This window comes from Gopherus evgoodei, chromosome 8, assembly GCF_007399415.2.
Source record: "Gopherus evgoodei ecotype Sinaloan lineage chromosome 8, rGopEvg1_v1.p, whole genome shotgun sequence".
Taxonomy (NCBI): domain Eukaryota; kingdom Metazoa; phylum Chordata; order Testudines; family Testudinidae; genus Gopherus; species Gopherus evgoodei.
The window spans coordinates 21,940,217-21,967,265 of NC_044329.1; the positions used below are offsets into that span (position 1 = coordinate 21,940,217).

Genomic DNA, 27,049 nt, shown 5'->3' on the forward strand with positions numbered 1-27,049 from the left:
TCATTCTTATGGGGAAATTGGATTCGCTTAACATCGTTTTGCTTAAAGTCACATTTTTCAGGAACATAACACAACGTTAAGCAGGGAGTTACTGTATTGCCAGGTGCTAGGTGTTCAGTAGCACTGTGCGTACTTGGCACTTGCCTACCTGCTTGTTCCGTTGCCACTCTCTAAAGTGTCTTTCTACATCTCCAGCACCCAGTGCACCTCAAAGCATCACAGTGAGCCCTGTCCTCCTGACCTAACAAAATACAGAGGGGCTAACTGCTACTACAGGCAACAGTTACTGCTGCTGCTGCTCCTTGTGCAATGCGACGCTAGTTACTTTTCAGCAACATCCAGGCCAAAATCTGCCTGTCCCTGTGCAGAGGGGCTGAGGACAGGGAGAAAGAGCTGGGCAGAGAGAAGAGCCTCTTCCATCCCCTCTTCCCAGTAGACACCAATATTAAGACAGACCTAGTGCAGTCTCTTGGGAGCTAGTCTGGGTTCCCATCTGACACATCAGTGCAGCACAGCCCCTAGGAGGCAAGGACAATGTGGCTGAGGGGATGGCCCTGGCTCATTATCCCTGTGCACCTGCTGGGGTATGACTGGGGATGCATGTTCCAGCTTTGCACAAAGTGACAGCAAGGCTGCAACGTAGCAATCTCCTTACCTGTGCAGGCAGAAGGCCGACGTATGGGCTCCTCCCTCTTCCCATTCTTGCTGCAAAGCCAGAATCTTGTCCTACCCTTTGCCTGTGGCTTTCGGGAGGACAGTTCCTCCCTCCTGCATGGGAAAATGCCACCTATTTACTGTCCCCAGACAGGGGCTGGACTAGCTGTTGGAACATACATCTTGCCTTCCTCTCACTAGAAGGAGTTGGTGGTGCTTTGTAGGAGGGATGCCTTATAATTAACCCTGTGTGCTTGTGACATTTATGCAGCTCATCTGTCCCCTCACAGGAGAAATACTGAACAGAAAATACAGAAATAAATAATACAACCGCTATTGGACAAGTGAAAATACCCCTGGATTAGAGCCAAAGTTCCCACCGATGGCCCCAAAGGCCATTTGCTCAGCCCAAGTCTGTAGGGCTACAGGTGGGAAGGGTGTATTCTCTGAGATGAATGAGCACCAGACTGATGACCATACACAACATTTCCCACCATTGGGATCAGTTTCAGCACGCCGCCTCTCAGATCAGCTGTGTTCTTGGAGTGCCATCTAGTGGCCACTTTCATAACCTCCATCATGTGCATTCCCAAACAATGGACTTTGGTTCCATCCTAGCTCAGGTTGATAACTGAGTTGCCACTTATACCCACGCATATTGCATATGCTCTACTCACGTAGTAAAGCACATGCAGTGAGTCTGGTCTGGAAGCGGGTATAAAGGGTACGGTGGTGGTGGTGTCTCCTACTTTGCTGTTAATGCTAACTGACCAGGCTGGGATGATGATTTCGTCTGGTTTCCAGGTGACCCAAGAGCAAAGCCTGCGAGTGAGCTCAGCGGAAGGTGTCTCGTCCCAAACAGCTGGTCTTTCCGTCTGAATGTTTGACGTGTGAGGATAACCTGGTTCGGGAACAGGCCGGGACACAGGACTATATGTGTGCTGTTTGCTGTTGCTCTGAAGGCACATGGGCGCCCTTCAGCAATGAGGTAAGAAGATAACTTGGTTTGGCTGTTTCCCGTTTTGGAGCATGTGGGTCCCATGAGGTGGCTTCTTAGATGACATGTCCTCCTTCACTCAGCCACCTAGCCCGATATGTAGCACACCAGTCTGGACCCTTGTGCCACAGGGGAGCATTATATATGAGAGCCAGCTTGGCATGAATGGCGCCTTGGAGCTTCTGGTCTCCCAGCTCAGTGGCAGCAGCCAAGGCCAACAGGAAGTAGGCAGCAGCATCGTGTTCATCCTAACCACAAAGGACAAAGGAAAACATGAGGGACTGGTTTGAACTGAAGTGCCTAGTGCTGGAACTGGACCAGGGCCCAGTCCCTGGATCTCTGACTGTACTGACGTGGGACCGCCCTGTTCTAGCAGCTGAATTCCAGGATAGACATAGGGAAACTCTAGCAGATAGTCCAGCAAGACCACTATATTCAGCACTGCACACACCCTGGAAAGACACTTCTTACCTTCAGTTTGTGCAGGGTCAGGTTGCCAAGGCGGCAGTAAACCTTGGAATAATACATGGCCTCTTCTGCACATTGCAGCACTGGAGAGCACAGGGCAAGTGTCTTCAGGTAGCAGTCCTCTGCCATCTCATACATCTGCAGGAAATAGTACACCGTAGCCAGGCGGTGAAATGCAACCAGCTCTTGCAACTGATCTCCTGGAAAAAGATATAATGATACTGCAGCCAGCTATAAATCACGCCCATTCCCGGACAACTGAGCATGGAGCCCACAGACCCTGAGGAATTCTGTGCTCCCCAGTCAGAGGAAGGGTGGATATCTGTGAATGAGGGGATGGGTGAGAATGGACGTGAAGATGGTCCAGTGGGGACATGGCCATCAACAGGATCATTGTCACCATCGGCACAGGTTAACAGAGGATTAATGCCTCTGTGTATATAATTCACTATATACTTCTCTGGGTATGCCAGGACTGCATGGGCTTTTTCAACACAGGCTGCAGCTAAGAGCTGTACATTGACATTGACAGAAGCAATTCTTGCCCAGGTAAGCTACTTCCAGGCAGGGTGATGAGGAGTCCCATTCGGGAAAGAAGAACCAGGGCAGTGAGGCATCACCACATTACAACCACTCTGAATATCCCAGGCTCTGGCAAAACAATGGTCTCCCCCAGGATAGTGTGGGAAAGCCAGGCATTCCATGTGCTTAAAGACAACTTCACCCCGAGACAGGAGAAGACCATCCAGAGACTTCATTAAACCAGGAGCTTACCTTCCTGGCCAATACATTCAGATAAACTTTTCTCTCTGCCCCCCAACCCACTCACTCTGGAAAAGACATGGGGACAGGCAACTTCTTCTGACGCCTGGGGACTGAACCACTCACCTACACTGCTACTGAGCCTGGCTGCCAGCGTGGCAAATTCCAGGGCCCTCTCGTAGCCCTGCAGCCCAACGTGCAGCTCTGCCAGCTTATTCAACAGGCGCAGCTCTGTCCTGGTGGCCTTCAATTTCCTGGCCAAAGGTACAGCACCTCCCTGGGGAGAGAGGAGAGAATAGCGTACAGCCATCTTGGATAGTTCCAGTTCAAACCCTGCCCTGCACAGAGTAGCTCCAAGGTGCCAGCTAGACAGGAAGGATGGTGCGGGGGTCAGGGCATGAGCCTGGGACTACAGAAAGCCCGGTTCATTTTCCTGCTCTGCCACAGAGACCTGGTGTGACCTGGGCAAGTTGCTACATCTCTCTGCCTCAGCCCTTACGAACAGGAGTTAATAACACTTGCCTACCTCTCAGGGGAAAGCCCTTGCAGACGCTATAGTGGCAGGAGCTGTGTAATAACCATAAATGGTTTGTGCCCTCAGCCCAACATACTTGGCACGTTCTGTCCTTGGCTGTTTGCCCTGCCATGAAGCATCCCTACAGCCTACGCACTTTCCACCAGCCGCTGTCCTGCAAGCCTCAGAACTCAGTTCTCCTGGGTACATTGTAATTCTGTGTAAAGACAGCCACGGTTGCTCAGTATATCCTGTGAGCTTCCAGGGAAGCAGCGGCTCAGGCTTCCCAGGAAACCGTGTCCCATCTCGCAGCTGAGCTCTTACTGAGGCAGCAACTATTGCCAGAGGTGTCTGGGCTTCAGAGCCGGGTTACCTGGTGAACTGTGCCTCTAGCCATGCCCAGCAGGGTGCAATGTTCGTCTTTGCTCTCTCATGCTCGGACACATCCCACCTCCCCACCAACATTTTCCCCTTTCAGCTTCTCTGTTGCCCTTTCTGAATGACTTCACAAAACATGCCGCTTTGCTGGAGATCTCGTTGTGGCCATTTGCACAGTAGGGTCACACTGATGCCAATGCTCTGTGGGGTAGGTACCCTGTAATATTCCATTGCTTGGTGCCTGTTTCGGTTGCCATTGAAAAAGATATCCCCAGCCTCTTCATACAGGTCCATGGCCAAGAACAACTCCCCTGGTTTCAGTGCAGTCTGTATGGCTGCCTGGAAGGAGAAGGACTCAGGGTGAGAGCCTGAAAGAGAGAGCCTGTGAGAGCACCACATTCACACTCTGTGTGATTTTTTCACTATAACAATAAGAAGCGTAGGCCCAAGTCTTCCGAGCTGAGAATATGCATAATTTGCATTCTCAGTTGCAGCAGCTGTGCATGCAATTAGGAGACCAACCGGTCATTTGCATTTGGATGCACAGTTACTGCTATACACGCACAGCTAGCTGTGGCAATTGCATATGTAAATTACATGCGTGCAGTTTTGACATTAGGACCGGAACATAAATTGCCATGCAGTGGTGATGTGCCAGCCTGACATCTCTGGAAACCAAAGACATTTGAATATTATTCATAGGAAGTGGAGCAGTGCAGCCAGTGACTAGGCAAGCTTTCCCCAGATGCTGCCCTGCCACTGGGCTTCAGCCAGGACTTAGTGGAACCACCTTGAAGGGTCCTGAGGGAATCAAAATCTAGTGAGGGGAAAGAGCATGTGTAACTACATTGACATCAGTGGGGCACCACCCACTTGCTTCATGAATTTGGCTACAAGGCCCCATTTAGGCCATCTCCCAGCCAGTGCAGGATTGTTCCCTATTATATGTTTAGTATTATAGATAATCTTCCCTCAGACTGGGAGAGCTGCACAGCTGGGAATTGCTGCCTAACAGTCAGCCTATACTTCCCCTTCCTTAATGAGAGGTCACTCTCCACTGTTCATTAAACCCATGGCCTCCCTGCTGAAACCACCAGCCAGGGCATTAATTATTATCATTGATGATGGCGCCATTGATCTGCCTGCTGTGAACACTTGACCACCAGGAAATAGGCTGAGGCTGAGGCCACCCATTCGTTACACATAGGTCAATGAGCAGCCATCTGATACTGACAACTTCCAGCCACTACTGTCTGGGTTTAGATTCATGCTGGTGACATAAAGGTGAACGTCTCTCTCCTCTGTTACTAGCACTAAGCCCTGTGGTAGCCAGTCCCACCAGTTTAAAGGGTTTCTGATGCTGTGCATCCAGGCTGTTGCTTTACTGCACATCCTAGCAGCAGATCACACCATTAGCAACTTTCTGCTCTCCTTAGTCTGGGGCTGATGGAAGAAGCATCCTCTTTAAAGGAGATTGCTTCCCACAATCAATGTTTCCACCAGAGATTATGGGCTGTTTTTCCCCTTTACTATTCAAATGCTAGAATCACAGAAATTAGAGATGGACAGAACCTACTAGATCATGCTGTCCAGTCCACTCCGTTGGCATGATAGAGTTATTCCTTGCTCTGCGTGGTCTAACGCTTTGTCCTGCCTGTTCTTAATCCTAAACAATGGGGCTTCCATGAACTTCCCTTCGGATTTTGCTCTTTAGTCTATATGGCTTTCAATGGGATTTGGGCACCTAACCCGACAATCCTCTGAAAATCCCAGTTTCTATTCTCACATGCTGAATCCAATGCCTTTCACTCAGGAGGTCACCAAACCCCAGTGGTTAGTGGGAGAGGCTGTGCATGTAACAACTGCTACTCCATACACACCGGTGTGGTCACTTCTCCTTCAGTTGGTGGTTTGCCAGTTAACAGTGAGGTAGGGTGACCAGACAGCAAGTGTGAAAAATCGAGACAGGGGGTGGGGGGTAATAGGTTCCTATAGAAGAAAATGCCCCCAATATAGGGACTGTCCTTATACAATAGGGACATCTGGTCACCCTACAGTGAGGGGACCCTCTGCATGGTTGTGATCATCTTGTCAAAGACACTCCTAGCAAATGGGTGGCTGGATGATCGGTAGGCATGCCTATAGATTAATAGCAAAGAGCTGCCATGGCAAACTCTTCCAGCCACCCAAACCCTACCTGGAAGTACATTTCCACCAGCTCATCCTCTTGCAGGAGATAATAGAGCCTCCCAGCCTGCAGCCAGGCCTGAGCTGCTTTGGCTGTCTCCCCTAGGTCGATGAAGATCCTTAAGCTCTGTTTGGTGCAGTCCAGAGACCGTCTCAGGGACCTGTAGGGTTAACAAGTGATCAGTCATTATGGATAACTGTAAAACCGCAGCTTGGCAAAACATCCTGCATTCCTTCCCTCTTTGTCACAGCCCCATGTGGACCACCTTCCTTTCGGCCCCCTTGCACTAATCTCAAAGGTTACTCCTGTGCAGAGCAAATCGCTGCTGCATGCAGTGGCATAATCCAGCTACACGAGCCATGAGCACTTATGCACATCAGCCCTGCAGTCAGCAACATTTGGTTCCCCAAACACATCTCTCTCCCATTCACTCCAGCTAATGGGGAACTTCCACTAGCAACAGAGCCCAGGTCCTCTTTCCAGGCCACTAGCGGGCAAAGTGACAAGCACTTGAGCGTGTCATTTTTCATCCAGCAGGGGGCTGTGGCATGCAGGCGTACTAGCACAGTATGGCGGCTCTGCCTCTTTGTTGTCCTTGGGGCTCCCAGATTCCAGCTGTCCTTTTAGTTCAGGGAGGGAACAGTTCACAGGACAGGTGTATGCTTCCTACATTCCTTCCCCCTGAGCTCACTGTGATCTCGCATGGGCAAGTTAATATCCAGATTAATGCATGACCACATGCCTGGCCAATAAAATGTTCCACAGAGCTTGGTGCTAACTCAGTGATACTCAACACGTTTGCCTTTAAAAAACGAAATACTACAGTTGTCTGGCAAACTCTACATGCCTCTCTATCCCCTCTGGCCTCATCTGTTCAAGAGATTCAGAGGTGACTTGATTACAGAGTATAATACCTTCCTGGGGAGAAAACAGTGTGTATTAAAGGGCTCTTTAATCTAGTGGATTAAACAACAAGAACCAATATCTGGAAGCTGAAATCAGACAAATTCAGATTAGAAATAAGGTGCTAATTTTGAACAGGAAGGAGGATTCACCATTGGAACAAACTACCAAGGGAAGTGGTGGATTCTCCATCACTTGATGTCTTCAAACAAAGACTGGGTGTCTTTCTGGAAACTCTGTTTTAATCAACACCAAGTTATTCGGCTCAATCTAGGGGTAATGGTGAAATTCTCTGGCCTGTGATACACAGGAGGTCAGATGGGCCCTGATCTAATGGTCCTTGACAGCCTTCAAATCTGTGCCTCAAGAAACAGAACCTCTACAGAGTCAGCCAAGGAACAAGAATTTGATAATGGGCTCTTTGATCTAGCAGGCCAAGTTTCAGTGCAATCTTGACAGATTCTGACTGGAAATAAAGTGTAAATTTTTAACAGCTAAGATCATTAACCATTGAAACAACTTACCAAGGGTTGTGGTGGGTTCTCCATCAATGGCAATTTTTTAATTCAACATTAGATGTTTCTCCTAAGAAATATGCTGTTGTTCATCAGGAACAATTTGTGGGGAGTTCTCTGGCCTGTGTTACACAGGAGGCAAGACTAGCTGATCACAATGGGCTCTTCTGGCCTGGGAATCTATTAATCTGTCTGTGCATCGAGGGGCACTGGAAGCCAGGTATTTCCCCAAGGAGGTGTTTCCCCCTAGAATTTGCATCCTCAGTTGATCTGATAAAGCTCTGAGCCTATTGATCTCTGTGGCACAATTCAAGGCCCATCAGATTTTTGCTGAACGGTATTTAGAGTGTCAGAGGCTGAATTCCTACTGTGGTTAGGGACAGCGATTAAGTCCCAAAAAAAGGAGTGCTGGAACACACTTCCAGTACTTCTTGTACTCAGTAATGGAATTACTGGAGCACCAAAAGAAAAAAAAAACAGTGCCAGAACAGTGTTCCGGAGTGTCCAGCACAACTCAAGCCCTGGTTAGGGAACCCTTTTTGGCTGACATTGAGCCAAATTTCTCCCTAGCATGAGTCCACTGGAGTCAGCAGAGTTACAGAAAGGGTGGATCTGACCCAGAGCCAGTTCAATTGGTTATAACTCACCTGTTTGTACTAGGTTTTCTTTATTGCATAAGATGCTTCTATCACAGTCTCTTGAGGAGATGCTTATTAAAATTTTCACTCTGTAGCCTGTGTGCCAGGTCAGTGCAAGGCTGCCAGCTCTTACAGCCTCAGGCAGTATGCAAGAGATAAGGCACTGTGTGCATTTCCAGGTGCTTCAAATATCAGGAACCACTATCTGTTTTAAATCCTATCACATAGTGGTCACCATTAAAATTTCAACATTTGCCAAGTTACCACATGGTTGTATCTGTAATTAAACCATTTCCTCCTTTACTTACAATATGAGATATCGGCAGAGATGGTGTAGTAAAAGCTGGCAAATGTTGCCTTTTCCATGACTTTTGCTGATAGAGTGTGAGGCACAGTAAGTGCTGTGACACCATATAATTGCTGATTGTTCATGGTCCACTGGAGACCCTGTCCTGTACATCTGAGAGGAAGCTGTTGGTCTTAAGCAGAGACTCCCAATCAGCAACCTCTGCAATGGTTATGGCCATGGGACTGACTTACTTGGGCATGCCTAGAGTCTGGTAGAGCCGGCTGAGGGTCTGCAGGACTTTCCCTTCTATTTCTCTGTCCCGGAGCTGCTGTGCCAGGAATACCCAGTGCTCATGGTAGGTAATGCAGGCCCCAAGATTTGGGGATACTTTGCTGTAGAAATGGCAGAGGGACTCAGTGATATGAAGCTGACCTGTATGGTATGGGGAGGGGGTACGATTAAATGGGGTACATTAGAGATCTAAGAAGCTGCAGCAGAAAGGCAGGCATGTACCTTCTCTGTATACCCTCCTCCCCCACAAAACCCCTAATTAATATACTCACTCTTCACATTGTGTGACTTCAGGGCAAACACCAGTGCCACCTCATAACAGAGTTTGCTGTCTTCTATCCTGTGCCTGCTCACCATGGCCTGTGCCAGCCACAGCAGGACCTGCACCAGCTCTATCTCTGCATCTTCCCCACCCTGAAGTTCAAAGTACAGTTGAACAGACTGAAGGAAGTAGCTCTCTGCCAGCTGAGTCGCCCTGCACGAAAGAGTCAGATGTCCAAGGTTGGCCAGGGCAATAGCCTGGTTCCTCCTGTTCCCAGTCTCCTTGGCTTTGTTTAAGGCCCATAGGTAATTCTCTGCTGCCTTCTTCACCTGTCCTTCTTCTTTGAGGGCAATGGCCAAGAGGTTGTGAACTGCCCCGTCCTGAGTAACACTGTCTGTCTCGCGCAGAGAAGGCAGGAGCCGCAACATGATCTCCCTAGCCTTAGCCGGCTGGCTGGCCAGAACATACATCCACCCCAAGGAGAGGGAAGATTCAAAGGCCTCTTCCTCACTCATCAGCCTGCCAAGGGCTACAGCTCTGGCCAAGTAATAAAGTGCTCCATCTAACATGCCATGCTGGAGGTACATTTTGGACAAGACAAAACACAAGGTCTTCTGCATGGACACAGCTCCACTCTCATGGGAGAAGGTCAATGCATGCCTGAGATATAGGCAAGCAATTGCTGGGATGCTGCTCCTGCCCCGCTGGCTTCCCAAGAGCTTGGAGGTATTTTGGAGGACTAAGCCAGCTCTCCATATGGGTGTCGGTGCCCCCTTTATGCCATTGGGAACAAACAGCCTGGTGGAAGCCAACGTGATGTGCGGCAAGTACTTCTTGTCATAGAGGTAGCTCAGGATAGGGGTGGTGTCCAAGCATGTGGCACTGGAGTCCTGGCTGGAGAAGCAGTTAGAGAGGAACTGAAGACGCTCCACAAAGGGCAGGACCTCGTCATATTTGCCCAACTGCAGGAAAAGCTTGACAACAAGAAAGCAGACCCGGGCCTCCAAGGGGGCATTGCCCACGATGATGGCTTCCCTCAGGATGTACTTCACGACCTCCAACTCATTCTCAGAGCTGAAACAGTGTCCAGGCAAGCAGGTCAGCAGGGCCGCTGCTTTCCCCAGCATGGAGGAGAACTTGTGCCTCATCTTCTGCTTCAGGTAGATGGCGGCAAGGTTCACATGCAGTGCAGCCAGTAGGGGCAGGTCATCAAACCCCTTGTCCATGACACTCATGGCTTCTTCAAAATAGACTCGGGCTTGAGAGAACTTTACCCTCTTGATGCACATTCTGCCCAGAAGGAAACAGAGCCTGATGTGAGCCCAGCCTAGGTGAGTCCTCTTGGCACAGTTTCTGGAGGTCTCAAGGTACAAGACCAGTTTGTCCTCATCGGAGAAGCCATAAAAAGTGGAGCGGAGGAAGGAAAAGGAGAGGTCATAGAGGCTTTGGAAAGGGGCCACATAGCATCCTTGGTTAAGGAAGGTCAGTATGGGGTCAAAGACCTCACAGTCCTCCATGTGCCTAGTGTTCAGGTCAATAAAGAACTTGGGATCATCGAGGTCATATGGCTCCTGCAGAAGAAATTCTTCCAGGGAAGTGGGGGATGCTTCACCTTCTGGGCTAGACTGCTCTGAGTTGCTAGGTGTGGACAGGCCATCTGCAACAGCTTCCCCAAAGGTCTTGAACAGCTGGACATCCTTACACCCCTGGAGAGCAGCCTCTGAAAGGGACATAAAGACCACGAGAAATGTTTCCACACATGGAGATTCCTCCTCTAAATCCAGTGGAACAGAGTACATCTCCCCATTCACATTTACTCACCAGATGGCCCTCCTGAGAATGTGGATGTGGGTTCGAAACCAGCTACATGGCCAACAGAAATAAAACATGGTCAGTGCTAGCAGCCAGAGGCAAGTGCTGTAACTTCAAAACCTGTCCTGAAAGGGTTCCGCTGCCCTCTCTCCAGGATGCTGAATCTTAGCTAAACTATGGTGTTCTGACTCGAGGGAGTGGATTTACTTCTATATTCATACTCCACATTCAGCTAGAATTTCAATTCCCTGCCCCACATCCTGAAGGGCTGGGATCAAAGCAAGAACATGGAGAACAGTTCCCAAATGCTGGACGGTAGCAGAGTTTTTTTGATTGGGTATTGGCAACACGCAGGAAACAAGAGAGTCTCATCTTTTGTGGCTCAAGATTTTATCAATGCCATCTCTCACTGACAATGAGGCACTCCAGGGAGCAAATTGCTAGTGGAGGGGGCAGGGGCTAATGTACTTTCTGGGGATCAAGCCTGTCTTCACTCTCATTATGTGTCTAACACCCTCACTCCTAGAGGCTTGCTATTAGGGGACACACATGCTTTGACTTTCACACTCCTTTTCGCATACTCTGGACATGGCAGGTGGTGCATTTAAGGGTAATTGCCTTGTGCGTGCAGAAAAGTGTCCTTTAAAGCACAAAGCTAGAAGGCAAGAGTTTATAATGCTGCAGCTCTCTTGCCTCCCATCTGAAGTGCTTTACAGACATTAATGGATTAAACTTCCCAAACCATGGTAGAGGTAGCTAAATATTCTTATCTCCGTTTTTCAGGTGGGGGGACTGAGGCTGCAAGGTTAGGTATCTTTCCAAAAGCTCACCCACCAAGCACTGGGAATAGAACCTGGAAATCCTGCCTCCCAGCCCCCTGCCCTAGCAAGATGTCACTTCTGTTCACTTTAGCCATTTAACCATCTCAGAATCCCAGCACAAGCCCAGAAATGCTGGGCTAGAGAGCAGAAGTGGCGGCATCTCTGCTCACATACATTGTGTTTCCCACTTGACAAGAAAATCCTTTGAATCTTTTTGCCTCTCAACATTTAGTCCTTTTGAAAGGGCTTCACTAATTCGTCCAATCCTGGCAGGCTGGGCCCATCTCCCGAAGGAGCTGCCTCAAACCATGAGAAGGTCATTTACTGTGGGCTACTGTGCAGCATTAGCGCCTACACGCAAGTTACCCAAGGCCGGAACCAGTTAAGTGCAGCAGCCTCTACTGGGGAGTTTCAGTTTAGGGCTAGGATGACCCTACCTGAACCAGTCCTGGAATCAGGTTGTGTTAGCAAGGCCCAGCTCTCACAGGTCCTGAAGCTGGTAGGTCTGGATGGAGACCTCCCTATAACCCCTAGGATTTGACCAAGACACAGACCCTCCTGCATGTACTTAGCACCTTATTTCCCCCTTGAAGGTCTGAATGTGGGTATAAGACAGGGAGCTTGCTAGAGACTACCAGATTGGTGCCCATGTAAGAAGAGACAGGGCTGCAGCACCAAGGAGGCATCTGGGGGCACTCACCAAACCTGTACACAGAGGTGATGTCTGTGCGGGCCAGGTCCTCAAGGAGGCTGGCGTAGTGCTGCTCGCTGCCATTGCCCGGGAGGAGGAGAAGGGAGGATTTCTCTTCTTCACTTAGAAACACTGAACATTTTCCCCTGTGTTTGGGGCACAAACCAGTGGGAATCAGCCAGTGCAGGTTTCCCATGCCACTCGCTCCTTATCCCCCCACCTCCCGCCACAGCCTCTACCACGGGGCAGAGATAGGGCTCCCAACCCCTCCACCACCGTCAGAGCTCTGTCATGGCTGGATTCAGGAGCCCAGCTCCCCTCCCCCATCAGAACGCTGCCATGGGAACACAATGGGGATCTTGGCCTTACTTGTCTCCCACACCCTGCATCCCATCCCTAGGCAAATCCTGCCAGTGGAGCTGTGTCCTGGAGCTGAGGCAGGGCTGCTAAGCCCACCTCCAGCAGTGCTCCACCACAAACTGGTGGCAGGGAGCCTTGGTCCTCAGCAGCATCCAGGAGAGGAGGCCAGGCTCTGAATAACCACACCTTATTGCACCACGTCCCAGGTGAAGGCCAGGCTCCCTAAGCAGCTGGAGTGGAGGTAGGGAATGCCAGTCTGGCTATGCAGCAGGACTGGGATCACGGAAGGAGAGAGGCTCCCTCTGCCCTGCCCACACCCAGGAGTGCTGTGCTGGGGTGCATAGGCAGACTCCTCCCCACTCCCAACACATACCCAGGGTGAGGTGCACAAAGCCTTATAGAGAAAAGGAAGCTCCACAGTAAGGATGCTTTCACCAGCTAGGAGCGAGAGCAGGAGCAAAGCGAAGGATCTGGTTTTTAACAGGAGCATGGCCCTTTACAGAGGAAGGAAAATCTGCCCAAAGTGAGACAAGAACATTTGCAGAATATAAGTAATCAGCAAGCCTGGAACGTATGCCTACACTGGAGGTGTAATTTCCAGCTCAGGTAGAGGTCCATGCACTCACTTTGACTGAGCTAGCTTGCTAGAAATGTTGGTGGAGGCGTGTCGGGAGGGGCTAGCCACCAGCGAAGGTACCTGGGATCTCAGACAGGACAACAGTGGCATCCCTTGGCTGCACGACTAAACACAGCTGCAGAAGCCCAAGGCTTTGTTTGTGCAATCTTCCTGTCTCATGTACGGGGCAACTAGGGGTATGAGGCACAGGCATCATACCCAGTCAGGCCAATGGGGCCGCATGTGGAGGACAAATTCTCTGCCCGGGGCTTGCAGTTTGGGGGGGCAACACCTCCCCCTGCCCTCTCCCGAATCTACACCCATGGTATGAGGCACTCCATTTAGCACTTTTATGTGTGTTTTTAATAGGGCTTTTATTATTTGCCTCTGGGAGCCACTTCTGGAATAGAAAAAAACATGCAGTCTGGTTTCCTCACAGGGCTTCCACCAACTAGGCAAAGAAAGCCACAAGGAGACAAGATCTTGCGTTATCCCAGCCCCAGAAATGGCTGCCTGAGGTATTGGAAAGCCAGTGAAAAACAGACCCAAATGCTAATTCTGTGAGCCTGAAGCCCCTGTAGCAGTATCTCTAGTTGGAGCCTACGTCCCACAGAGCCCACTGCCAAGGGCTGTACCGAGTAAGGGAGTTGCTGCCTGCCTCGTCTGGTGGCTCTTGCCTTTTCCTTTTGATGGTGTTGGAGCGGGTGTTTAATGTCACTCAGTATGGAGCTGTGACAAAGTGGCTACATTCTCCTGCAGGTGGGCACAGGAAGAAGGCCGGAGAAAAGAACTCTCTTGAGAGCTCTCTTCTGCCTCCTTCGGGCTCATTGTGTATCGCCATAAGAGGAACCTGCAGCCTCTTTGACAAAGCTACGTGGCCAATAAACATTTACAACTGATATAAAAGGGGGGAAAGGAGCCAATTGTTGTGTGACACTGAGATGGGGAGGAGGAGCAGCACAAACCTATAAAACAAACCGGAGCCTAGAATAGTACCTGTTCTTAGCAGGCATGAAGAGCTAGTCTGAGAACTAGCTGAGGCAAGGGAAAAGTGACAGCTGACATACCTTGCCACATTTCAAGTGGCTAATGTGGGATGCAGTACCACTCAGGTTTGATCTGTCTGCCCCTCTGGAGGTAGAAGGGCAGCTGGGCAGTGCTGTGACCCCATGCACAAGGCTGCAACACCACTCAGTTTGGGGTCCTCTCAAATAGGGTTACCAGGTCCCTTCCCCCCCCACCCAGGGTGGTCCTGAATGGGGAAATGTTCCCTTCAACTGGGACCAGGGGCTTGAGGGGGCTCAAAGCAGGACAGTCCCGTGAAACCCAGGACTGTGAGTAGGTCTGAGCTAAGTCTGTTCTAAGTAGAGACTGCTTCAGTCCATTTATTGTTTGGAGAGAGAATCTGGTTTCTGAGCACACCTGGGATGGAATCTAGATGTGGCCCCTACAAGAAAACCGGGATTTCTGCACACACCTGGAATGGCTCTAAGTCAGCCTTGCCCTCCCTCCTTCCCCAGGAGTTTGTCTGGAATGTAGCAACATACTTACAGAGGTTCACAAGTCTCTGCTGCTATGTATTTGCTCTGGACAAAGCCAATGGTCCCACTGCTTGTGGATTTCCCCACAAACCACTGCAGTCCTGGTATAAGAAAACCAACAACGTCTATGCTGTCTCCCTTGGAGAAACTCAGTTCGTCCCATCCTCTCCCTCTGTGATCCTCTGTGGCTGTGCAGTGCCCCTTGCCTGAGAAACAAAGGGAAACAATTTGATTTCAGTGGGTTGGCCAAATTGCCAAGCATATTTGGACCTTCCCTCATTGGAAGTGGGGTGGCCAATAAGAGATCATGCTTATGCAGTGGATGAAAACAGGATCCTGTTGTTCCTGATTGATTTGCTCCTCTTTGTGGTTTCTGCGAAGATGCTTGTGATATCAGGAAGAGGGAGGATTAAGCAATAAAAGCAGATCAGACACCTGAGGGACAAAGACCAAAATCCTTGCAAATAACCCCAATAATGAAGATTGGTGGGGGAAATTAAATGCATGGTGCTTTGCATCACATTGTTCACAGCAGAACTGACGCTGCATAGAACAGAGTTTGCCAGAGTTGTCTGTGAATGTTTCATGGTCTGACTTGCAGGTAGGCATGTACTTGCACCCAGTTATGTGTCTAATTTGTATATGCAGTTACCATACCCAAGAGGTGGCAAATGCCCGGAACTGACTGTGTGCAAACGCACTCACTCAGTTGCTGTATGGTGTTGCAGGGACAAGTTTGGTGTGCTATGTCGTGTGCACGTCTGTGTGTCTAATTGTTTAAAATTCAGGCCCTACAGGACCAAAAGAAACAGAGACACTAGAGAGAAAAGAGAATAAAAGAAAGGTGGAAAAGGGGGGAAAGAATATAAGAGGATGCTGCAGACTGTTGGCAGCTCTTTGTGCTCTAGGCTGTTAAGGTCAGCCTTTCAAATCACATACTGTCTCAATGCCCCATGCAGAATACTGGAGAACCTGAAGATGCTGCTTTTCTCTCCTCCGTTGCTTCTTGTAACTCAAGTGTCACTCCTGGAGCAAGAGAGATGTGCCTTGTGCATCTGTGGGAGAGGCCCTTCCATAGCTGAACCCAGCGTTGTAAGGGCCATGGTGGCCTCATGTTGGGAAGATTGCATTATTAAAAAGGTGTACACACCAATTGGCTGAGAGGTTGGCCCGCTGATCTCCTTGGAGATGCCGCAGCTCATTGGATTGTTCTTCAGAAACCACCTAAACAGAGGAAATCCTGGGTAAACACATCAATTCTCTCTGAGAATAGTTCACTTGATAAATGTTAGTGTTCATAGGCCACCAGCCTTATTGTCAAGGAGAAGGTCAGATGGATACCAAAAGTGATCTGGGACCCTTAGGTAGCAGAAGCTCACATGGCACATGTCCAGTGCTGCCAATCCACTAACCCTGGGCATGCCATATTGCTAGGGGGTAGTATGTAAGAAGCGCAGGTACAGGCATCTGAGTGACCCTTGTGTAGCACATAAAATGCCACCCACTTAAAAGCATGATGAATTTCACAGGCTGTGGAGTGGAGTTTCATTGAGCAAGTACAATGGTTGCTGAGAGTGATGCCCATGTCACGACGGCTTAGCCAGGTATCTGTCATGAGGGACCATAATATTAACAGTAATTCCTCAACAGCCAGCCACTGGGGCAGCCTTCAACTTCAGCCAACTTTACGTAAACCTTGGGCTGTGCTTTTCCTCCCAGTGACACCAGCTTAAATCAAGAGTAAGTCCACTGAAGTCAAAGGACCAACATCAGTATAAAAGCAGAGTGAGACCAGAATTAAACCCTTGATCTTACAAATGTGCTGAAATTCTAGACCACTACTGTTCAGGCACAAAGAGCTGCCCCATCACACTCAGCGATGAGTGCTCCCGTACCCTGGATTTGATGCTGCCCTGGCAATAGGGACCTTGAATGTGCCATGATCAGGAACAAACGTTGGGTGGGCAGCACAGCCCTTTGGGCAGAACATCACAGCCAGTGTACTTACTGGTAAAATGGGTGGGACAATGGCTGTATGGCTGCCACAGCCACCAGGCCTCGTTGACCTGTCGATAAGGACATCCCTTCCCATTTCGATTCTTTCCCAATGTCCTTCACGTGGACTAGCTCGTTCTCAATGAGCTTTAAGCTTTCCTCTCCTTCTTCCATGGGTTGAAGAACATTGAGTATTGCTCTGGAAAAGAAGTGACCTGCAAACAGAAGCACAGAAGCAATTAGCAGTGTTCCTTATATATCTGGAACCCAGAATGGCTCTGCACCCTCTAAACCACAATCCTGCTGGGATGCATGTCCCCAGATGGGCAGTTGTTTCTCACCTTCCTGGAGTAGCAGACCTAGGTACATGGTGGCCAAGTGATCTTCATCTACAGTAATTCTGATCTCAGTGTCTTCCACCAAAGAACAGTTCAGCCAGTACCCATGGTCGAAGAGAAGATGCTCCAAACAGCACGCCACGTAGCCTTATAAACCGAAGAAAGAACACAGTCTAAACACACTCCTTTTCCATATACTCCTAGTCTGTAAAAGGACAAAATCCTGTTTCTGCCATCCATTAGAGCAGCTATTTGCAATCAGTGTGGCAACAGCCTCTTTGATGATGATATTGTCCATCCTTATCAGTGATTCCCAGTTCCATTGTATGCAATGAAGGGGTTAGCAGATACGGACTCAGTGTTTCTTGCACTTAGCTGGACAGTGGCTTCATAAATCTGTAGCTGGGTACCAGGCTATATATTTCTCCTGCACCAGCCTTGTTCATTAAGCTTTCCACCCTGTTAGCCAATGGCATCCCTGGCATGGCTTAATGCCTACTCACAGGCTTTCTGTGGCATGGGGCAGTTGAGGATCTGATACAACCTCCACACTTACTGACTACCCCCTCTCCCTGCTTGGTGTGATGAGTGCTCTACCTAAAGCCAAATATGTAGAAAACTTCCAGATTTCTTCTATGGTCTTGAATGTGAGGAGGAACTGATCCTTCTGGGCCTGGATACAGACCAGCCTGGCTGACAGCTCCTATAGAGAGAAGATAGGGCAAGAATGTGAGAAGGCCCTGGGGTTCAGCTGGAACTTCTGTCCTAGCAGCCATGCTATGAGGGAAAGACAAAAGGGGTGACCATGGTACATTTCATGTTTACTAGTAACAGAAGGGCCTAGAACTGTGGTACAGAATCAGGATTCTGATGTGCTCCAACCTGGAGCTCTGGGACTCTGACTTCATGGCCAGGGTTACAGGCAGGGCTTTGCTGCCTGCTGGAGGCTGTGCCAGTTGGGTCCTTCCAAAAGGAAGGACTGAATCTCTTCAGTTTTTCCCTCCTTATCGCTGATGCTCTTTGATGCAGCAGAATGAGTGGGAGGGAATTAACTCTCTTCCCACAAAAGCCTTTCCTAACCTTATTGCACATACCAGTGCACTTTTGCTTCTGAAATGCAGATATCAGTAGTGTCCAATGGAGGTGGAGGGGCAGTGTTTAATCAAGACAGAGGTACCTCCCAAACTACTGCTCAGCTGGATTTAAGGGTGTAAGAAATCCTTCCCTCCTGTGACTTGATCCAAGGGACCATCTGATTCTGAGAGCTGTAGATCTGCCTCTAGAGGTAAAGAAACTTTCCCTTGTCACCAGCGGTTGTACTCACTTCTTCTTCCTCACCTCCAGACTCTGAGCAGCTGAGACCACCAAAGAGATATTGGCAAAGAGCATGGTGGTACTACTATGGGACTTGAAGAACTGAGGCAGAAGGCTAGATCAGGCCAAGGAACATTAATACATAACATATTCTTAAATTTAGTCTTACAACATCCTGACATCTTCTGTGAACCTCGGCTGACACAAAATGAAAGGGAATTGTGTTATCTCTAAAGTGGTTATCATCCATCTGTCTGTATAGGCTTAACGTTCAGTGGGGTTTTGGCCTCCAATTCCCTCAGACACCTTTGGAAACCTCACAACTCTTTGGCTGCCTCTAGCTCCCACCACTCTCCTATCACCATGTGTTTCCCAGCCAGTCAAGGCACATGTGAGCAGTTCCCCTTCCATCATCTCTTGCTCTTGCATGCACACACCTGGGACTCTCACCTTGAAAAGATCAGAGACATCCTTGTCATCATTTTCCAGGGCCCACAGCTTCTTCCTTGCTGCCTCCTGCAGCTGGGAGTTGACACACCGAGAAGCGCTACTCTCAACAGAGAACGTGAGCGCAACCTCTAAAATGAAACACGGCTGATTAAAGAAGAGCAACTGTTACATATAAAAAAATAAAAGACAATAACCCATGCACCAGCACCCCACCTGGCCATGTTGGGCACTGACCTCATCCTTAGACTGAACATTAGCCTAGTGGGGTTGGGTTAGATGACAAGCCAGATGAGTCTGGAAGGCCCATCCTCATGGACTGTCATCCACATGCAAAACCAACACATGACTGTGTGTTACACAGTCTGACTGGCTGACTCTGCAGAGCAGGGGTGGCTCCAGGCACCAGCACAGCAAGTGAGTGCCTAGTGCAGCAAGCCACGGAGGGCGGCCTGCTGGTTGCCATGAGGGCGGCAGTTAGACAATTCGGCGGCGGGTATGCTGAAGGCGCAGGACCAGCAGACCTCCCGTAGGCATGCTGCCGAATCCATGTTACCGGCAGACCTCCCGCAAGCATGCTGCTGAAAGCCACCTGACTGCCGTGCTTGGGGCGGCAAAATACATAGAGCCGCCCCTGCTGCAGAGGACGGGTTCCAGGACTGAAACATCAGGGCACTGCAGCTCAGGACTGAGATGCATTGGCTTATCTGTGTGGAATAGCAAGAGGTGCAGTTACAGAGCTGCAGACCCTACACTGGGCTTACTGGCCAAGCTGTGTGGGAGAAGCTTGCACAACGTCTGCCTGCACTGGCATTGCTCCATCTGCTGCTCTTTCACTTTTATGAACTTCCCTTAACCCTAATGGGGATTACCTACAGCCTATACGGGTGATTACGCGCTGTAAAGAAAGAGGAAGGTATTTAGGTATGGGACATAAAGACATCTGACCAGCCTAGCTGTGTCCTACTATGACACCTGGCAGTAAAGCCGCCTGGCACAGACTTTGCTCTCCCATCCCCCACCCATGCTTGGACCCTCAGTTTGCTACATTGCTTAAATAACACAGGTCAGACCAGTGCTCACCCCAAGTAGTTTCTCTGGATGTTAATATTAAAGAGGAGAAACTGGTGGGCTGGGAAGATCCATTTGGGGGTGAGTCAGTGAGTCAGTCTATGCAACATACTATCATTAGAAACACTGACCCTAGACAAGACAATGTCTTACCAGTTGGAAATCCTTCCCCTACAGCCAATGACACGGACTCAGTCTCCAGAGGGCTCTCTGCTACCTGTGCAGGCTGATCGCCTGGATCCAGCTGCCTGGGGTTACCTAACAAGACATCACGGAGACAGAAGGGCGGTTGCCAGTTTTCACAGAGGAGATACAGTAAATTCTGCCTTATAAAACGCTCTTAAAACAAATTTAGTGGGTTACACACTGTCTCTTCTATCATCCTGACTCACAAATGAAAGAGAGAGAAAGATTAAGTGGGATTATTGTGTTCTTAACGACCCTCACCATGGAACACCCCTTAATGACTGTCTGGTTTTGCCGCAGTACAGGAGTAGCACTGAGCTGTGGTGCTTTTCCCTTCTTGCTTTCAAGTCAGACCCTTAGCATGCTGATCTGGGCAGTAACATGAATCTGTAAAAGCCACATCTTGGGGGATCCTGTAGTTATTACTTTTCTTCAATGCAGGAGGCTCAGTAATTTGCATAATTCCTTTTTCATCATCTTGCCAGTCAAAATGAGATTTTCCTAACTGCTGGCTCAGGCCAGCATCTGAAAATCAAACCTCATTCTTTCTGCTTCACACATCATCAACCATCGCCATAAAGATTCTGGAACTGGAACTTTAGCAGGCAATTACAGTCATGATGCCTGAAGTGCATTAAAATCCAGCTTGTTCTTCCACAGCTGCATTGGGTCTGCAGGGATAACGGGATTAAAACCCAGTTTTTGTCAGTAAACCGATATGACTTGTAAGATGTCTGTGCACCAAGAGATGAGAGACTGTAACAATGCAGCTGCTTTTGTAAGTCACTTTTCTGACCGGAACTGTTCTCTAATCTTCTTTTTATTTAGTCAGCTTTGCCAGTTTGTAAAATAAACTGCCATTTGCACATGGAATTATAAACTGTATTTATAGTTAGCAGTAGAAACAGCAGCCCCTGGCTGCTCATTTAGTGAGCTTTGCTTACATGCAGAAGCCCCTATCTAAATGTTTATATTTCACTTTACATCTGAGGAACAAAGCACTTTACAAAGGAGTGTAAGTAGCAATATCTCCATTTCCCAGATGGGGAAACTGAGGCACAGGTGAAGTGACTTGCCCAATGCCATGAAATGAGTCAGTGGCAGAGCCTGAAATAGTCTCTAAGTCTCCTGACTCCTATGTAATGCCCTGTCTGCTAGACCACACTGTCTCAAAGACTAAGGCTTGACTAGGGTTCATTTCACAAGTCCCTCCCCCATGTCACTTTTTCTTTCCTTTCTCCACGCTTAATGCTCTTATTGCTGCTATAACAAGGACAGCCTTATCTCCAACCCAGTGTGGCCAGTAGCCCTGCAGGAGGCTGATTTGTACCAATATTGCAGTGTCCATCTCACTGTGACCCAGTGGGATGTTCCCCTTTTCCAGTGTTCAGGTACCTGATGCCATGGTCTCCTCCAGGAAACATTTTTCTTGAGGCTCAGCTGTGTAGTTCTGCAGACTGGACCAAGTTGGCAGAAGAATGGCTGAGGTGGGAGAACAGGAATCCGGCTCTTCACCTGAAGAACACATGGTGCAGACAGAGCAGATCAGACACAGAGTAGGGTATTCTTGGCCATGGGACCCCGCTGGAATGGTACATCAACAAAAATGAAGGGCAGGGCTTCCAGAGTGTTGACCCTACTCACACTGTTGCTGCCGCGGGTTTGCCAAACAGCCCTGGCGGGACATCGCTGGGAACATTTGTCTCAGAGAGGCTCAGCAGCGGAGCGTGGATGACTGGGGGACAGGCTTGCCTCACCAGTGTTCATTTTTGTTCCTGCTGCCTCGGAAAGGGAAGTAGGAGTGCTTTGGTACATGAATTGAAACTGGTTGTCTGGTTTCGTGGCAATTCCCGACAGTGACTCATTCACTCCCCCTCCACTGAGATGATGTTTTGTAACGTCTAATAGCAGGTCTCCTGAGCGAATCCCAACCCCGGGCTGAACGCCTTCTCCAGCAACAGGTGCAGGAGAACAATGGACCAGGTTTGTAACTCAGCTACTGCAGTGCAAGTTCACAGGGATTCTGCTGCTGTGGACTCACTCCAGATTTACGCCAGAGTAGCTGACATCAGGATCTGGTCCCCCTCTCTTTTCCAGAGAGAGAGAACCCAGTGAATCAGAGAAGTTACAGCCCGGGGCGAAACCATCCCTATTAGATCATCCAGCCAGTCTTCATGCCACCTCAGGACTCCTCTCTACAGTACATTCTCTAGAATGTTAGTTCTGCCAGATAAGGTCACCAGGCCTGACAGCACCAAGACAAAGGGGCCGGCCACGTGCATTCAGACCTAAAAAGGCAAACACCATCAGGTGATGCTGCCTGCAAGCCCTACTATTGCTGTCGATCAGGAGGCAGAAGTGGAGGTAGGGGGTTGCTGAAGGTTTCCCAGGGAAACCTGGAAGAAAGTTCCGCACAAGCAAACTGAATGACTCGTTCCTTCCCCTCCCTGATGACACAGCTGGTTTCTGCAGAATGCCCTCACTGCATGTCAAAGGCAGAGGGCAGCAGCAAGCCAGTGGTAAGGGAAAGGGAGGGAAAGAGAGAGAAGAGCAGCTATATCTGTGCGTGGGGGAGCAGTCTGACAGAGCCAGACCTGAATTTCCAGGCAAGTCTAGCACAGCTGGGAGATATAAGGCTAAAGGACTCACAGCTCAGCATTGTACAGAAGCTAGGAGAATGCAGGGGGCTGATATCCTTACAGACAGCTTACCTGTGCACCATAATGAAAGATCCCTTTGCAAAGGGGCACCAAAGCAGCAGCCCATTTGTCCACCATCCCACCCAGGCCCGAGGCCGGCAAGTCGTCCCTTCTCACGGCCTTGGGGTGAATCCGGTGCTACCCAGCCCTGCAATGGCGCTCCGTCCCCACTGGCACTGAGACTCGGACTCTCAATGCACAATGCATCTTTTGATGGCTGCTGGGCATCTGCAAGGCGGGGGCTGGGGCTGGGGCTGGGCCCGGGCCCGTCTCTCAGGCCGGTGCGGCTGCGGCTGCCCAGTGTCAGCTCTGTGATTCCAGTGGGTTCGTTTCTCTCTCTGTCTTTTCAGATCATATCTTGAAAGCCACGCAGTACATTCCTGGCATTCCAGGCTTCAGCAAGTCGTGGAGGAAATCCACATGTAGGCTTTGGCTGGAGTTCTCCTGGAAGCAATCTGGACCCCCCTCTTCTGCTGTCCTGCCTCATCTTAGACACATACCCTCTCTGCATTGACACCGAATCCCCTTCCATCTCTGCCCGCAAAAGCCAACTCTGCATCTGATTCTTTCACAAGCACCTTTCACCTGCAATAATAATATTGCTGTGGCTTCTCTAGCATCCTCCATCTGGGGATCACTTTGCAACCTTTGATGAGTTAAGCCTCACAACCACCGTGTGGATTAGGAAAGTATTATTCTCCCCATTCCACAGATGGGGAAACTGAGGCCCAAAGAGGGAAATGACTCTCTCAAGATCACACAGAGTTCACACAGAGTTCATGGGAGAGCCAGGCATTAAACTCTTATTGCCCAGTCCTTAACTCTTGTCACAGGCCTATCTTTGAGATGCAAACACAACCTAATTGCTCAGGGAGAGGTTTTAAACTCATGGCTCAGGTCACTGAAGAGCAACACATTGGCCTGAAAGATTCTTTCCCACCCCCAGACTCAGAGTGCCAGTGTCACTGCAAGCTCCATGGCGTTCCCCCCAATAGGTAGGCACATTCAGGGTGGCAGATGCCAGCGAAATCTCTATAGCAAGGGTGCAATTTAGCCTCAGTCTATCGGACAACCTCCAAAAGTGCCCACAGGATGGAAAGATGGCATGGACAGTGCTCTTGTTAGGGATAGCGGGGTTAAACCAGGAACTGAATGGTCATAAACCTACGCAGGATAACTTGCTTTTGTTTTCATCTGGAGCATCATTGGCTGAGGACATGACTAGTCTAAATGAGCAGTGCTGTGCCTACCCAAAGTAACTGTGTATAACATACCCTTCCTTCTGTGTCGGAGCAGGGCACGACCCAATGGAACAATGGGCCGAAGAGAGAATTAATGGGACAAGGGCTGATTTAGAAAGTGTTTCCTCAACTTAGAACACTACTAAGTCAGGCCAGCCAGTGGCTTGTATTTCTCCCCAAGAAGCAGCAGCATGACATCATGATGGACAGCACCTAGCATGGTGTAGTCCGCCCAGGCCATGACTGCGCCTCCTAGGGACGACAATAATATAAATAATACTAATGACTGGGACAGAAGGAGGCAGTGTGGCTCAGCCTGCTCCATTTAAGCATGCCTGGCAGTGTCTGTATCCTACAGGGAATTGCTCCTTGGCCAAGTTGGTACTGCCGCCGTGGGTACCAGTGCATTTAGCCCAGTTATCCCACAGCGCAGAGTACTCCTAACTAGAGCTGGTCCAACCAATTCCTGTGAAACATTGTAGCCATCTGAATTTGCTGATTCAGCAAAACTGAATCGTCTTTGTGGAGACAGTTTGATTTTGACAAAGTTCGGATAGGCCCCCGAGCATCTTGCCAGCTCACCCCCCGAGCTCCATGGCAGCCCATCTGGAGAGCTGCTGGGGACTCCAGGCTTTCAGGGACAGCCCGCCAGGCAATCTGCCTGAGAGTCAGAGACTCCAGCATCAGAGACTCCAGCACACCAGGGCAGGCCACTATCAAGATCTATTCAAAGCCAGGGACCCCAGGGCTTCCAAGGTCAGTGGCCCCGAGGGGAGCCAGGGTTCCAGGCCCTTTGGGGGAGAATTTCAATGTTTTCATTCCTATTCAGAACAAAACCCAAATTTTGAACTATCAAAATCCCCTGCCACATGCAATTCTCTTTCTCTGCCCAGTTCTACTCCTGTCCTCCACCAGTGCCTAGACTCTGCCGAGCTTCGGTTTAGCCCTCCCTGCCCCGGGCCCCACTCTCACCAACATCTTGTTGTGACTCGCCTTCTTTGCAACCCTCCAGACATGCTGCAACTTCCTCTTCCTGGTTTTGTTTGTACAGGACAAACGAGCCCCGTTTTCCTGGTCTCTTTGCAAAGCTGTGCAGCTGAGGGGAGCAGACAGAAAGTGGGCTGGAAAGCAACCATGCTGGATTCCCTAATATTGCCCCATTGATCTCTCCAGACCAAAGGAGCATGTTCCTGGCTGTAACATAACAGACGCTGGACATGGGCTCAAGTCACAAAGTTTAGCTCTAGATTTTGAAAACCCCAAAGTTAGGGGTTATTTGACCTCCCAGTATAAAGATCCAGGAGCCAGTGGTGAAATTCAGATTCAGGTGTGGATTTCAACTGTTCCTGCGAAAGCAGGGGGTTAGGGGCTGAGGGGAGAGGGGTAATCCACATACATCCCTACCAGACTGGTGCTGCTGTTCTGGGAACAAATTTTCCAAAGAGCGTGGCACCCAGCAGAGCACTTCCCCCATTTCCTACCTCTCCAGCCCTGCACTCAGCTCTGGGTGCTGAGCACTTGGAAATCTGGCCCCAAGCTCAGTTAAAAAGCCTTGCCCTAGTGACTAAGCAAACAGTTTCACATGCAGCCCCTGGCTTTGGGCACCACTGGTTTGAGGAGGAGCCTCACCCGGTTTAGGTGAACAGCCAGCCCTATGAAAGGCGCGAACGGTCTCCACTCCCAACTCTTCTTGGGAGACGGGTCCCTATCTGAACCCTCCAGCACAACTGGCACTAGCTGGCCCCTGCTTGGTAGTCTCTGGAAGGAAGCCAAGTTCTGAGCTCACTTCCAAGCCCTCCCTCAGGGCTATCCTCCAGGTCAGCATCAGTGGGGCACACTAAGCCATGGGGTCGGGACCTTGCCCTGCAATTGCCAATTGCCCAGGCTTTGCCTGTACTGTGGTAATAACACAGCAGGCTTCGTTCTCCAAGGCTATCACAATAGCACCTTTCACCAACACTAAATTCACTTCAGTAAAACCTGAAAGGCTGCCAGCTCTATTCTGTGTTTCCCTGCTCATTAGACCTCTGAACTCTGAGTCCCCTAGGAAGCCAAACTACTCTGTTCGCTCCAGCTCTTAGGCCACGTCCACACTACAGAGTAAAATTGAAATTAATAAAATCGATTTTATAAAACAGGTTTTATAAAATTGATTTTACGCGTCCACACTAGGGCACATTACTTTGGTGGTGTGCGTCCATGGTCCCAGGCTACCATCGATTTCCGGAGCAGTGCACTCTGGGTAGCTCAGTAAAAGAATGGGACCAATAACTTCGATTTCTGTCCACACTAACCCTAAGTCGATATAGTAATATCGATTTTAGGGTTATTCCTTTCGTTTAGCTGGAGTACAGAAATCGATTTTAAGACCCCTTAAAATCGATTTTAAGTGCCTTGTAGTGTGGACGGGTACAGCGTTAAATCGATTTAACGCTGTTTAAATCGATTTAACGCTGTAGTGTGGACCTGGCCTTAGGCCATGCCCATCACCAAGGTATCTGAGCACCTAACTCAGTTGGGACTGAAAATCTCAGCTCCATTTCCCCAGCACCTCCGCCGGGCTGCATGTGGCTGCGTACCATTCACAGGGCTGATTGAAATGCCTGCAAACCCTGCCTCCCAGCTATGTTTACTCAGCTGAGAAATCTCACAGGTAGGCAAGAGGCATTGCAGCGGGACAGGCAGATTGCCACAGAAGGCAAACGCAACTGCCCAGCAGAGCGAGCGGCTGTACTGACCTGATTCTTCATTGGCACAAGGTCGCACTGCTCCCCAGCATTCTCCCTAGGTGTCTCCGCAGGTCAGACCCTTCAGGAAGTGCCCCAGAGGGACTGTGTGGGCACCCTTGTGCCTGAGGATAGCAGCACTGCTGTGTGTGTTTACGAGCCAGGCAAGCAGGCACAACACAGCCACTCCCTCGCACAAGGAAAAGAATTTCTTGTGAGAGCAGCTTATCATCCAGGGGACCTCTGTTTCCCAGCAGTGCAGCTGAATGCTGAGGTCAATGAGTTACCCAGGAGCTGTGCTGTAAACAGCTCAGTGCTTTCAGATTCCTGGC

The 27,049-nt window shown here is 49.6% G+C and overlaps 1 protein-coding gene across 5 annotated transcripts; it reads right to left on the reverse strand.

Annotated features, from left to right (window-relative positions):
- On the reverse strand, nt 1-27,048 carry SH3TC2 (SH3 domain and tetratricopeptide repeats 2). Of its 5 annotated transcripts, XM_030572697.1 has the most exons (19): nt 26,730-27,043; nt 24,964-25,087; nt 21,447-21,566; nt 20,019-20,123; nt 18,798-18,925; nt 17,631-17,736; nt 17,037-17,180; nt 16,709-16,910; nt 15,851-15,924; nt 14,711-14,906; nt 12,193-12,329; nt 10,681-10,722; nt 8,870-10,579; nt 8,558-8,738; nt 5,971-6,121; nt 3,990-4,112; nt 3,008-3,158; nt 2,123-2,319; nt 1-1,899 (listed from the first exon to the last, which is right to left on the reverse strand). In XM_030572697.1, exons 1-19 carry the CDS (start codon nt 26,739-26,741, stop codon nt 1,708-1,710), a joined length of 4,095 nt encoding a protein of 1,364 aa, XP_030428557.1. In that variant the 5' UTR covers nt 26,742-27,043; the 3' UTR covers nt 1-1,707. The 5 variants fall into 5 exon arrangements, 4 of the variants coding, with proteins under 4 accessions (XP_030428557.1, XP_030428559.1, XP_030428558.1 ...); XM_030572699.1 differs by lacking the exon at nt 24,964-25,087; XM_030572698.1 differs by lacking the exons at nt 24,964-25,087; nt 26,730-27,043 and adding an exon at nt 22,763-22,873.
- Nucleotide 27,049: the final 1 nt, after the last annotated feature.

Coding starts and splice junctions, on each gene's coding strand:
- SH3TC2 (XM_030572697.1), bottom strand. Junction 17,737..18,797: donor ATGTCTCTGATCTTTTCAAG/GTGAGAGTCCCA, acceptor TTCTCTCTATAG/GAGCTGTCAGCCAGGCTGGT. Junction 4,113..5,970: donor TGGTGGAAATGTACTTCCAG/GTAGGGTTTGGG, acceptor TTCTCCTTCCAG/GCAGCCATACAGACTGCACT.